General features: G+C 49.0%; 3 protein-coding genes across 3 annotated transcripts; 2 read left to right on the top strand and 1 right to left on the bottom strand.

The window, feature by feature from the left end:
• Positions 1-959: 959 nt before the first annotated feature.
• On the top strand, positions 960-1976 carry EPUS_02705 (uncharacterized protein; the record flags this gene model as incomplete). Its single annotated transcript, XM_007807833.1, has 3 exons — positions 960-1179; positions 1233-1544; positions 1618-1976. The coding sequence occupies 3 exons, from the start codon at positions 960-962 to the stop codon at positions 1974-1976; spliced, it is 891 nt and encodes a 296-aa protein (XP_007806024.1).
• Positions 1977-5081: 3105 nt separating this feature from the next.
• Positions 5082-7469, bottom strand: EPUS_02706 (uncharacterized protein; the record flags this gene model as incomplete). The annotated part of the gene is made up of 3 exons (XM_007807834.1): positions 5082-6571; positions 6629-7132; positions 7190-7469. 3 exons carry the CDS (start codon positions 7467-7469, stop codon positions 5082-5084), a joined length of 2274 nt encoding a protein of 757 aa, XP_007806025.1.
• A 3637-nt stretch (positions 7470-11106) lies between these two features.
• On the top strand, positions 11107-11963 carry EPUS_02707 (uncharacterized protein; the record flags this gene model as incomplete). The annotated part of the gene is made up of 2 exons (XM_007807835.1): positions 11107-11425; positions 11581-11963. 2 exons carry the CDS (start codon positions 11107-11109, stop codon positions 11961-11963), a joined length of 702 nt encoding a protein of 233 aa, XP_007806026.1.
• Between the last annotated feature and the right edge of the window lie 748 nt (positions 11964-12711).

Raw genomic sequence — 12711 nt, forward strand, 5'->3', positions numbered from 1 at the left:
GTGTTTGCCTTGTGGCTAGATATGAAGAGAACCGTTGCGGGATTAGATGTTGGGGTGTTAGGCGTCACAATTAAACTGTATTCCTCCTGTCTCTCAACTCAGGAGGAACCGAATGACTGCAAAGTGTAAGTAGGATGAATTGTATGCGCCTAGTCCCGCCTGCTAAAGATAGGGGCAGTCCCTTGGCATCGTGAAGATGGGGGCATTTATGCCAAGGCACTAGCCATCATTGGTTTTCCTGCCTCTTCGCCGCCTCTTACTATCAGACTTCATTTCCATCCATCTTCTGCAAAGACTAGGATATCTGAAGATCGAGCATTCTGTTGTTCATCTCTTCTCAGCCTTGTGATCATAGTCTCTAGTACCTGCCTCCTGCTGTGCCGCCAGGATGATGGTCATGCCGCTGTTCATGTGCCATGTAACTCGCTGTCTCGAGATGCTGCTGCTGCTGCATGCTCCGTGCATCATCTCTTGTTGGGCCTGGCAGGTTTCTCTGGATATCAATTAGCAGCATTGGTATTGGATCAGATAAGTTGCTGTTGCAGATACCTGGAAACTTCCTAGATGATTCAGTCACAAAATTCGGTGCATCTTGTTCTCTAAGCTGATGGTCCTTGCCAATGCGGTTCAGATCAGTAAAGATGCACGAGTAGCAATGGCATCTTGCGATATGGAATGGCAGGTTATCGTAGGGTCATTCCTTACCACAGATGAAAGATGCTGTTCTGAAGCAATAACTTGGTTCCTTATACAGACACTGGGGGTTTGTCTCCGTCTTTCAGTCAGATGCTAGGCGGCCACAGAATGGCCCCCTTGTGAGAAGTATTGGCTCGTTCCTCGTTAAGGAGTAATGCTTCGTTTTGGTCCTGTTAGCTAGAAAATCACCAGCCGTCCTTCCATATCCTTCTTCCACCACCACAATTCTTGGACTCCTAGCAATATCATATGTCTGTATCACAATGTCTGTGGATCCCTTCAACAAAGATTGTCCAGATTATGAAAAGCCATACAGACAAACGCAGAGAGCTCAGCTATTGCTGACGCAGATATCTTTCAAACATGAACAGCCACTTATTTGGCATGCTGCGCACACTCTATTCACCCAGTTTGCAGACACAAAGGAAGCCAAAGACATCTGTTATCGCTACATGAAGACCAGAGATACGTCAGGGCTTGCAGGTTTGATGATTCGTGTATGCTACATAATACTTGATGCTAATGACATATTTCAGGCATTTTCAAGACGGAAAATTGGGCTCCCAAGATGAACTTCCACATTCATCCATTTTTGCATGAGAAAGAAGCAAAAGGGGACGGGAACAGTGTCATACATGTACATCTCTCCGAGCAAGAAGGATCCAGACTTGCCTGCACCTGCAAATCTGGACGAGCTATCACTTTCTTTCCTAAACAATATTCCCAAAAGCCATTTGGCAATCAAATTCTCACAAGTATGGTTATTGCGCCAGGCATGTCTATAGGTGATATTGGGACAAGTATATCAGTGACTGCAACACACGAGACCACGCATGCATTTCTGAAAAGTAGGTTTTCCACAATTTGTTGCTCTTGCATGGACATATCTAGCTGCCAGGTCAACTAACATTTGAGTCTTAGGCGAGGACCACAAGCTTGCTCTCCAGCATTGCCCTGTTCACTATCAGCAACGCTTTCCATGGGAAAGCGAAATCAGGGTCTACGGGGATGAGCTATGCGTTGCGCTCGCTCGATCCCCAGATAGGTACAAGGTGTCCACAAATGCCGAAACCCTCACGTACATCCTCCTTGCCGCAGTTCTGACGCTTATGCACGAAGATCTTGACTTCAGCACTGAAATAGTCACTAAACGCGACAAGCCACTGGCATACATCAAGGAATGGAGGGAGAGGACTGGATTTGGCTGGAAAGGACCCAAGACGTACTTGCAGGGAATGCCAGATGGGTACGGCTACGCAGAATTTGGGATGGGTGGTTGAAGGATGTGCAACCCAGTGACTGAACGTGCACAAGCACAAAATGAACAAGAGAGGAGTTACTGCATCACGTAAGTGGCTCTACTCGGGAGTTACGTTTTCAGGCAATACTCCTAGAAGCAGAATCATTCCTACAACTTCATCCTAGCCGTAGGGCGTCCGTCTACTCCGCAGCTATCAAGATTCAGGAGAAAGTAAGAACGTATCCCTTACCATGACAGTAACTGCAATACCGACCAGCCAGCGGTCGTGAAGTACTCAAATGTCCATATGCTTTCTTCGTGATTCATGTTCAGCACAATGCCGGACAGCGTCCTTCAAACGCCTGCTCCAGAACAACATGAAGATACTAGGACAAGTCTTCTGCCAGATGGGCACCGCTGTATCGTAGGTCAGCGGGTTCTAGACAGGAAGAAGCCTTCCTCTTCTTCGTCAACAATAGTCTCAACAATAGCTATGCACAGCTTCCGCTTGTCCTTTGCACTGAATACAGCTCACAATCCAAACGTATACTTTCTTCCATATTTGAACATGTGGTATCAGTAGTGTCAGCGGAAGACGGAGTTCTCCGACCACCGCAACTGTTCGCCACGCGCTATTACTCAGAAACGCATACACTCACAAAATGCTGCAGTTAGCATTGCAACGCTGGTTTATGATCTCCTTCTAGGTGATTCTATAGCTTGCCTCTTCTATGCGTATATATAGCGGTCATCCTACTCCTCAGGAGTTGAGATAGCAAGTCAATCAATCCATTCCATCTACTTTCTCTTGCTTACTAATCTAATCTGCACTGCTTCATGGCATACTTCTAACAAGTAGATCAGCAGGTGCTGGGAATTGTGAAAAGAACGTCTGCTTGTGTTCAAGGTCTCCTCTGTGAATTGGGGTACAGCGGCCGCTTGACGATTTATTATTGCAAATGTGAAGAAAGGGATAGAGAAGAACTTCCAAGCTGGCGGGCACGTTGTTGTCATGGCATGATTCGGTGTTTAATGTCAGGGAGATTGAATGTGAGTATATCGCTGTGTTGTTTGGAGGGACGCTGTAGTTCAGGGCCATGTCTTGAGAGTCGTAGCAGTATTTACTGGCTGTGCCCCTGTTGGGTGCAATCTTGTGGTTCCACTATATGCCTCCTTGACTCGACATTGCTTTTACCTAGAGGTCAATTTAATCCCTGCCACAGCCTCTGTGACCAGTGACATCTTTGTGGTGTACTAGCAGACAGCCCGGACAGCTTGACGGTGAAAGTGAGCCTTGATGCTAGGTGTCTGAACGGACGGCTGGCTTCCGGATGGTCTCCTTTGTCAACTGGTTTATGGATCATTCTAACTTAGTTTGAAGATCAACAACTCCCTGGGACATAGGTCTCCGCCCGGCCGTCTTCCCTGATATTTGCACTTGCACCTCCACTTTCGTCTCACGTGACTTCCCGCCACATAGAGAGATTTTATTACAACATCAAGTTATTCGGATTCCAAGGCATTTCCTTCCAGTGGGTTATCTATAAGCCAGTGTGGCGAAAAGGACATAATTCCAAATGCTCTATATCTTAAGAATTGAGTGGCCGCTGTCCCATTTCATCCAATCAAATATGGATTTCGCTTAACCGGTCTTCGAGCATTCCCACCTCTTCGTCGTGAACTGATGCCTTAACAACTCGCAATCGAGATGGCCCCAAATTTCCACTCTGCGGCGGAGTTGGTGTAACGGATATCCTCAAATTGACTCGGTGGAGCGTCGAAAATGGCTTCCCATTCGTTGAGGAGTAATAGTTTCCTAATTAAGCGAATTCTGCATTGTCTATACTCATTCAAATTCAATCAGTGGCATCAAGATGCGCGTTACGCTGATGTGGGCGTTATGGTGAGAGCCACGCGCTGCGCGCGGGCTTGTAGGGGGGGTACCCCCTTGCAAGTGGGTCCGAAGGTCCCAGAGGGATCCACCCATTGGGCCACGGCTATAAGAGATTGTGGATCGACTGGCCGATCAAGCGGGCCTGGGACGGGTGGTTTCCAGTCATTCAATAACTTAAAATGGTGGCTCATCGACAACGCCCCCTGAGTCTTCCGAGTGACTCCACCAGGCCGCCTAATAGAACGCAAGGGATTCGAACGCATACATCCCACCATAGAACGCGACAGCCAGGGAGGACGAATGGAAAATCAGCACGCAGAAAATGATAAAATAGAAGATTTGGATGTGGTACAGGGGATGGACCTCAATCCCGCCCTTTTGTGGCGGCCGGCAGTACTAGGGCTCGGATTAGCAGGTAACGTGACATCTGATGAGGACCTCACCTCACCTCTTTGGGGAAGTAATATGCAAACGAGTATGGCCGTGTGCAAATCGAGGCCGCAGCCTACTGCGAAGCCAGACAGCAGGCCCAGGTCCCCACTTTACATTCCGTCTTGCCATCTGGCGGAGTGCAATAATGGGTTTAGGGTGCCGATTTGCCATTGGGCACCATTTTGAGACGCAGGTTCAACAACTCCTAATAGGCAAAAGACCAAGCATGCCCGGGTGGTGGAATTCCATAGCCATTTTGCAAGTCCAGAGAATTTTCTCTCTCGAGTCTCGTATATTACAAATCGTGAGATAGCCAATTCAGTAACAGGAGGACGAAAGTTGGTACTTCGGTCGTGCTAGTAGTTAGTTTTGGCCTCCAGGTTGAGGATGATCGAGATCACTCGTACACCATGACAGCCTCGTGTATTAGACGGTGAATAACATGCTTGAGCGGGGCACAGAATGTCCGGACTGCATGCGCCATGCAAAAAGATTTCGATTTCCAAGACCATCTATCAGGGTCAGGAGTTGATATTGCAGAAAGACATTTAGAGACGATTTTGCAATATGGATAGATGAAAACAAAACAATCTAAAGATAGGTATAAGTGTTTAATCTAGTCCTACATTAACGTACTGATAAGACGTTTGTTCTTGATCCAGAACAGTCCATTCCGCTAGCCATGATACCAGTCCGGGAGAGAGAACGTCAATGAAAACCCCCCTAGCTATCGAACAACTTGCTTTTTCTACGTACTCTGCACAGCAGGTCGACCAATGGTCTTGATCGCTTCACAGAGCCACGGTGCTCCTCTGATCACTAATAGTGCCTCCCCGCCCCACCGACGGTTCCCTTCCCACTGTTCTGTCTCAAGGACGCCAAGCTGCGTTTCGGAGCAAGACGATCGGACGCCGGAAGTGCGCGTCTGGCAGCGCCGGCAGGTTTGTTGCCTCTAGCAGTGGGAGAATCCTGCCCAAGCAAATTAGAGATCACGTTGCCAACGACCGGATTAATCGCTTTCGCAACCTGCGGGAGCACCTTCATGGCCGGGCCTGCAATCTTCTTGACCGCGTCACCGATGAAGTCGATGAAACCAAACTCCTCGAGGTGCTGGGCCGGAAGCTTCATTACGGCTTCAAGGGCGGCATCGGCCACGAGCGCACGTTTGGCGAGCTGGTCGGCTGTCAGACCTTGGGTGCCGGCCGCAGACGCGGTTTGGTCGTCGAGGGATTCGGCATTGGCAATATTTTTTACTGCATCGACCAGGATGGGGAGGCCGAACTTGGCTGCCTGGACAACGCCTTTACTGGCCAGACGCGCACCTGCCTTGATGATGTCGAGGAAGCCTTCTTCGGCGTCGCCATCCACGGCTGATTCTTGGAGATTGCGTTGCAAAACAGATTGAAGGACACCCAAGAAGTTCTCGGTATCAGCATCGGCTTCTTGGTCGATGGCAGAGGAATACAAAGTGGTTGGCTGGAAAGGTTCGTCGTACGCCGCTTCAAAGCTCTCCGCTCCACTCTGATTATGTTTATGAAGCGAGTCGAGGGCAATTTTCAGAGCCGGCTCCATCATAGCACTCATGACGTGGGGCGCAGCTTTCCGGACGATGGGCAAGGCTCTCATAACTGCATCTTTCATGTCGCTGAAAATGCTCTCCTCAAGCTCGTCGGGAAGGCTTGCCGCCTGTAGGGCGCTCAGCGTGGCTTCAGCCAGAATTGCTCGCTCCATGGACCCTTCGTGCAGAGGAGTCCCATCTTGCACACTCTCGGCGCCAGTTGACTCCGCCGCGACAGAGCTCGCAGCGTTCAATGCGAAACCAGCAAGTGCACCGATTGGGCCTCCAATGATTGGGAGCGCACCGCCTACCACCTTCAGTATATCCATGAAAGCAAACTCTTCTGCCTGAAGCGACTCGCTTTTGGTGTTCATTGCTTGGCTTCGTGAGGTTACGCCACTTTGAATGAGCTTAGCCATAGCAGAAGGGCGACGCTGGTGCTGAGAGGAGACCTGCGGACGAACTCCCTGATCATTCCCGTTGACACGAGACTTGGATCCGGAGACAGGATTGCTTCCCAGAGGCTTTTGGTAGTCTCCGGATGGTCCGGTGGCCGAAGATTTTCCGCTCTCTGTCACGGGCATGAGATGCAAGGCGTCGCTGGGCAAGTGCAGATCAAAGGCCGCGAGGTAGTCCTTGTACGGATTGCCAAACTTCCCAATGACCGAGGCAGAGTTCATAGCGCCTCCGTAAACGTGGACTCCAAGAGAGACTAGATCCGACTGTCTGAGGACTGGAGATCCAGAATTGCCTAGTCGATGTATGTCAGATATTTCCTCCAGCCAAAACAAAAAACTGGAGTACATACCTCCAAAAGTATCAATGTTATACTCAAGCATTGTATCTGGTGAGCCAGCAAGGTCGAATTCCGTGCGGAGAAACATCTCGTACATATGGGCTCCTTTCTCGCCCGTGTATTTGTCAGACAAGTCGCCGGGATAGCCCACGACACCGAGTTCAAAGTTTCCTCTAGCAGGGGTCTCCTCGTATCTGATGGGCCTGATACCGGTAAAAGGCGTATCAACTTGCATAAAACTCACGTCAAATGCTTTCGAGCCCTTTGTCTTGACCCAACCTTCAGTGGTGACAATTCTTTTAACCTGCCTGAATTGGACGTTGCGACTTTTCTCCGAGTCACGTCCACTGTAACCTATGTAGGCTTTGACCTCTTCAGCACGACCCCACTTATGGCCCCAGTCATAGCTGCAGTGCCCGGCCGTGACGAAGATGTCTGGGCTGATGAGCCAGCCCGTACCCATGGCCCAGGAACCGGGTGGCTGGAATTCGTAACGGATGAAGAGCTTCACGATTGCTAGGAAGCAATGTTAGCATCATGTGTATAACAGAGTACAAGAGGTTATGAACTCACATCGATATTTTCCACCTGGCGCAAAGTGAATATTGTCCACCTTAAGGCGCTCATCGCCACCACCGACAACACTTTCAATGCTTTCGTTCTTCATGTCCAGGGAAATGGCGGCCTCGGCTGGAGGTGGCTCTGCGCGGGTTGGTTTGACATTCCAGACAGCTGCCAAAGTACGGCGAAACTCATATGCTTTGAGGTTAAGGTTGAGCGCGGCATCTCGGACGTCGTGGGATAGGTCAACAGCAAAAACTCCACCGGTGGTCTGTCCATTAATTATACCCATTTCGAACTGGTATGAACCTCTTTGTACAAGTGCTGTTGACGAGAGTTCACAGTTGTGATCTTGATAGACAGGATGTGCAGAAAGAAGCGATGAAGAATCTGGGAATAAGAATCTGAAGAATGGTTGGTTGGATTTGCTGAAAGAACGCAACGAACGAAATGAACGCCATATTTATACCTTCGAGGTTGGCACCTACCTTCTCACCGCAATTCCAAACATACGTCAAAGAACAGGCTAGACAATGCCCCATTGGTGAAAGATCAACCAAAGAGGACGTATATCACACACTATTTAGATAATAGTATTCCCTTCCAGGAGAAGACATACCATATCCCCCCAACTTTCAGGTGCGTTCAGCTCGAGCCTGTCAGCCACAGCTTCCAAAAGGTGAGCTAGTCACCATCATACCTTAAGGTTTTGTCTTCTTTCAGGGGGCTAGTGGAAATGAAGAAAAGAAATCTGAGAATCCATTGCTACTTCTGGTACAGATCTTCGAGCGTAACTGTGGCGGCGGTAACAAAGAAGCTGAATCCCCTCAGGATTAGGAATAGGAGGAAATGTGATACAGCTTTTGAAGATCATAATGTGTCGATCTGACAGGCCAAATTATTTTCCATCTTTTGACTTTGACGAGCCTCGGTTTGCTGAAGTCCGGTGAACCAGATGAACAGTTTGAATATTCGAGCGTCACATTTTGCCCCATAAACCTGTCCTTCTGGGGAGGGGAAGAAGGGGGACAGTTCCAGCTCTTGAATCTATTTGGATGGACACTGAAAAAAGCTCCAAACAACGGAAGGGATCAGCAGGAAGAAGGGAGGGCGGGGTGACGATTTCGGATAATCAACTAGCTGTTCACAGTTCTTTCAACTAGAGATGCAGTGATTCCCTATCAGCTGCTTATATTGATTGTCAGGGAGGCTTAGAGACTTACTGCTCTAGGGGGGACTCAAGCGTATTGCTTAGAGAGAACGGGTCTGCATGACTATGGAATTGAAGGCTGAGGATAGGCCTCACAGCTATGGAGGAGTAGAAATAGTAGGGTAGAAGCGCTATGCCCAATGAGAACTCGCCCTAATGGCCAGATCCCTCCTGCCTGTAACATTGAATTCTCCTATCCGAAGATGGAATGGCACGGAAAAGATCTCCAGGAGGGCAAAAGTGATGATAATCTCTACTCAGCAATAGCAGAACTGTAACCCTGACTCTTCAAGAAAGACTAGGAGGATGCGGCGTGATTTCTTCTTGAGCGCCACAAATGGCGCCAGTGAAAACGAGACCCCTCTACAGGACATCTGTCGAGCAGATCTGGATGCAGTCTGCATTGTGGCGGGTTTGTTGCCAGCTGAGATGAAAGCGAGCCGCTGGATGGAAGTGCTTCAATATTTTAAGAGATGTCATGAAGATCGCGTGCTAGCCTTATAGGCAAAGTCAAATCCCAGATACGGCTAGGGATGGAGGTTGGATTAGATAAAACAATATGGAGTAAAGCCTGGACTTCGCAGAGGCTGAGTACAGCCAGCCTCACAAGGGACGGTTAAAAAAAATGTTCTCCACTTCCTAGGACAGTTTTAGCTTCTTTTGTAATCTGAGTAGGGGACGGAGTATTATTCGACAGCCATTCGCGCAGCTAAATATGGCTACAAAGGATTAGAATCATCGCATTTTTTCAAGAAGAAGGTGGTACCCTGTAGGAGATCCGAAATGTGGTCAGGGCTACATGTGATTGGGCTCGTTGGATAGGACAAACAGTCGCAAATCTCGGTTACATGCTCAGCTACCTCCCTTGCTGATTGAAAGATTGGCTATGCTTTCGTCGTAGCCTCAATTGATGACAGCATCATGCTTTTCGATTTCCTCATGATCTGCGGACTGAACGTCTTTGGTGATGGCAATTGCGCAGATGGTACGGAGTAGTCACCCGGATTTTTGCGAACGGGTTGAGGAGGATTAAACAAACTCAAAAACAGACTAATTTCGGGACGCGGCAGCGGAACGTTTCGCCGGATGTGCATATCTTGGGCCCGGACATTGAATTAATTACTAAGTGATATTACATTTTAAATCACGGTCTTCGTCCGAGCCCGGGAGACTCTACAGCAATTAATCTTGGTTTGGCTAATATTTGAGTTAACCGACAAGAGAAGCGTTAAATAAGAGCACAAAGATGAAATAGAAACATTAATTAGAGGCAAGAAGCTAATTAGCGGCCTAACGCTACAACACTACAGAGCCCAGAAGCCATGATGTAGTCAGCCAGAAAAGAAAGCAGCTAAGAGGGAAGCGAAAGAAGAGAAAAGAGTAAAAGACAAAAAGAGAGAAGACGACAGAGGGGATTGAGGAGTACTACGATATCAGGCCGAATTGTTGTACCCCTTCCCTGGTCAAAATATCTTACAAACGCCTTCTTTACATACATATCCCTGTCAGCATCCCTGTCGCTATTTTGCACAAATTTTGTTTATCCTGCAAATTCTGCTTATTCTGTTCATCCTGCAAATTCTGCTCATCCTACGCATCCTACGCATTCTACGCATTCTACGCATTCTACGCATTCTACATAGATACTAATAGGCCTGACAATAGGCCTTCTACTTCTCCTCCTCCTCCTCCTCCTCCTCCTCCTCCTCCTTCTTCTAATCCCTCTCATTCTACTCAAGATCAACATTTACAAGTCCAAACTCTACACAACACAAGCTATTCGTCTAGCGAAATTCGTCAGCAGTTACTAAATCTCACTCAACGTCAAGATAAATATATAGTATATATAACTGTATGGACAGTTTCTTTCACAAAAATGGCCCAGTCCTTCGATCTTGATTGACGATCTTGAAACCAATCGCAAATGTCTTTGATGGGTAAAGCCACTGGGATGCTTGCAATCATCGTTTGGACCCAGAATCGTAAGAGAAATTCTACTGAACATCGCTTTCGTTTGACTGAATAAGTGCTGTTCCGGATACGTGTCTCCGCTTCTTGCCCTTTTCCCTGCAACCACATTTGTGAATCATAAAACACAGCTGACATGTGCAACACACTCTGATTTGCAACATAATTTCAACTTACTACACAGAAGAAGTAGAAATAGCATGTTGTGCTGTCTAAATGTAGTGTGTAGAGAGCGTATATGTCCTCAAGTTCCTATAACTGGCGTTGTAGCGATATGTTTGATCTTAGTTTGAGAAGAATAAAATATGACCTTAGTCGGTTTTCTGGTAATGTAGCTTACGAGGAAGACAGTATCAGGCACTGTACGTCTGATAAGCGAGAAATAACGAACCAGAGTTGAACTCATGGTTGCATAAAATAAGAAGTGTAAAGAGTGATTGATTTTCTCATTACGAGTAGCTACAACATTATCGGTTAGGAGTAAGTTACTTACTACGTAGTAGTACTCCCACACCTTAACTAGCGTATAAATTTCAGGGCGGGCTACACGGGTATCATGGGGTGAGCTCCGGGCCTTGAGTTACTTAGCAAATGACCCACTCTAAGTACTATAGTGCCTCGTGCTACAAGCATGTAGTATTTGCATATTATTTGAATAGTATTTGCATCTCTACCTGTCTGCAAGATTTCGTGGACACCACAGCAAGTCATTGAGCTTCGTCTGCACTGACCTCGCCGCCTCCCTTCCATCATGGCCGACTCATCAAGTCAGGCACGCCAAACGCAGACTACCTCTTCCACGCTGGACCAGAGTTTCCCTCCCTCCACCACAGGACAGGCAGATCTCGACGCAGACCTCGAAATGGAAGACGACACCCCGCGACCCTCAGACCCAGCACGCCCAAGATACCTCCTCCTCCACCCTCGATCACGAACCCACAACCCAAACAGACACCCAACCCCAACAGCAAGAGCAACAGCCCAACTCCACCTCGCACGGCCCACCCCCCAGCCGGAAAGATGCCTCGCTACGAGAATTCCTCAGCAAGATGGACGACTACGCTCCCATCGTACGCTCACCTCTCTCCCTCTCCCTCTCACTTCTATTTGATCATCTCCACCCGGCGCCTCAACCCGCACCCGTCTCTCTCTTCCTCCTCCCCTCCCCTTTCCCAACCCCTCACTAACCATTGCATGCGAAAAAATCCCCAGATCCCCGACGCAGTGACGTCGCACTACCTGACGGTGTCGGGCCTGCCGCCGCCCAACCCCTCCGACCCGACCGGCAGCAGCACGAATTCGACCCCGCTCCCGCTCGCGCGCCTCCTCGCCCTCGCAACCCAGAAATTCATCGCCGACATCGCCGCCGACGCGTACCAGTACTCGCGCATCCGCGCCTCCAATACCGCCAGCAGTGCCAATCCCATCCTACCGGGGGGTGCTGCGCCGGGGATAACGGCTGGAGGTGGTGTTGGTGGCGGCGATAAAGCGGGTGGGAAGGGAGGCGGAAGCGGAGGAGGACAGGGGGGAGCGCAACTCGGTGTTGCGAGGTCCGGGTACGGAGGCGGTGGGATGGGGGGCAGAGTGGCCAGGGGAGGACGGTCTTGACGATGGAGGATCTGGGCATGGCGGTGGGGGAGTATGGCGTCAATGTGAGGAGGGGCGAGTTTTATCGTTGACCGCCCAGTTTTTTTGTTTGTTTTTTTTTCATCCTTGATCCAAGTTGGTTTGCCAGAAGGGCAGGATGGTTTCTCGGCATTGGCTGGAAGGCGGCATTGGCTGGAAGGAGGCAAGGCTGGAGTTTTTCCCCTCCATTGCATTACTTACGGGTTGCATATGGTTTGCGAGTATGGATATGCGGCACGGGGGCATGGTTGTGGACATGAATCGCAAAAATTTCGCGCTTGCATTTACCATCTGGCGTTCATCGACACGTCACGCCGCTTTGCATCGAGTCAGCTAGACAGCTATATTTTCATGAAGTAAGGTTGGAATGCAGGGCTAGCATGATACATCCAACTCCCAAGCACTGATCACGAGAGTGATTGTGTGGTACTGGGACTGGGACTGAGCAGCAGAGAAAACATCATCACAACCACAAATCCTGCCCCTGCGACAGCGGGGTGCATCCTCCTCTATCTTTACGGTAGATTTCGGATATCAGACGCATATCTATTCGCACGTTATCTTGTGCTGCTGGCGCGAAGTAAAAGCTAGCATTTGATTTTTAGTAATAGTACATAAGCCAAGCCGACCCTGGCTGGCTGCTTTGCTCCAGGAGAATATATACAACGCCTACTTGGCAACCCTTGGGCCATCGCCCTGTCAGAAACAACAATCCAGCACAGCAGATCTT

This window comes from Endocarpon pusillum (assembly GCF_000464535.1).
Source record: "Endocarpon pusillum Z07020 unplaced genomic scaffold scaffold7306, whole genome shotgun sequence".
Lineage (NCBI taxonomy): Eukaryota > Fungi > Ascomycota > Eurotiomycetes > Verrucariales > Verrucariaceae > Endocarpon > Endocarpon pusillum.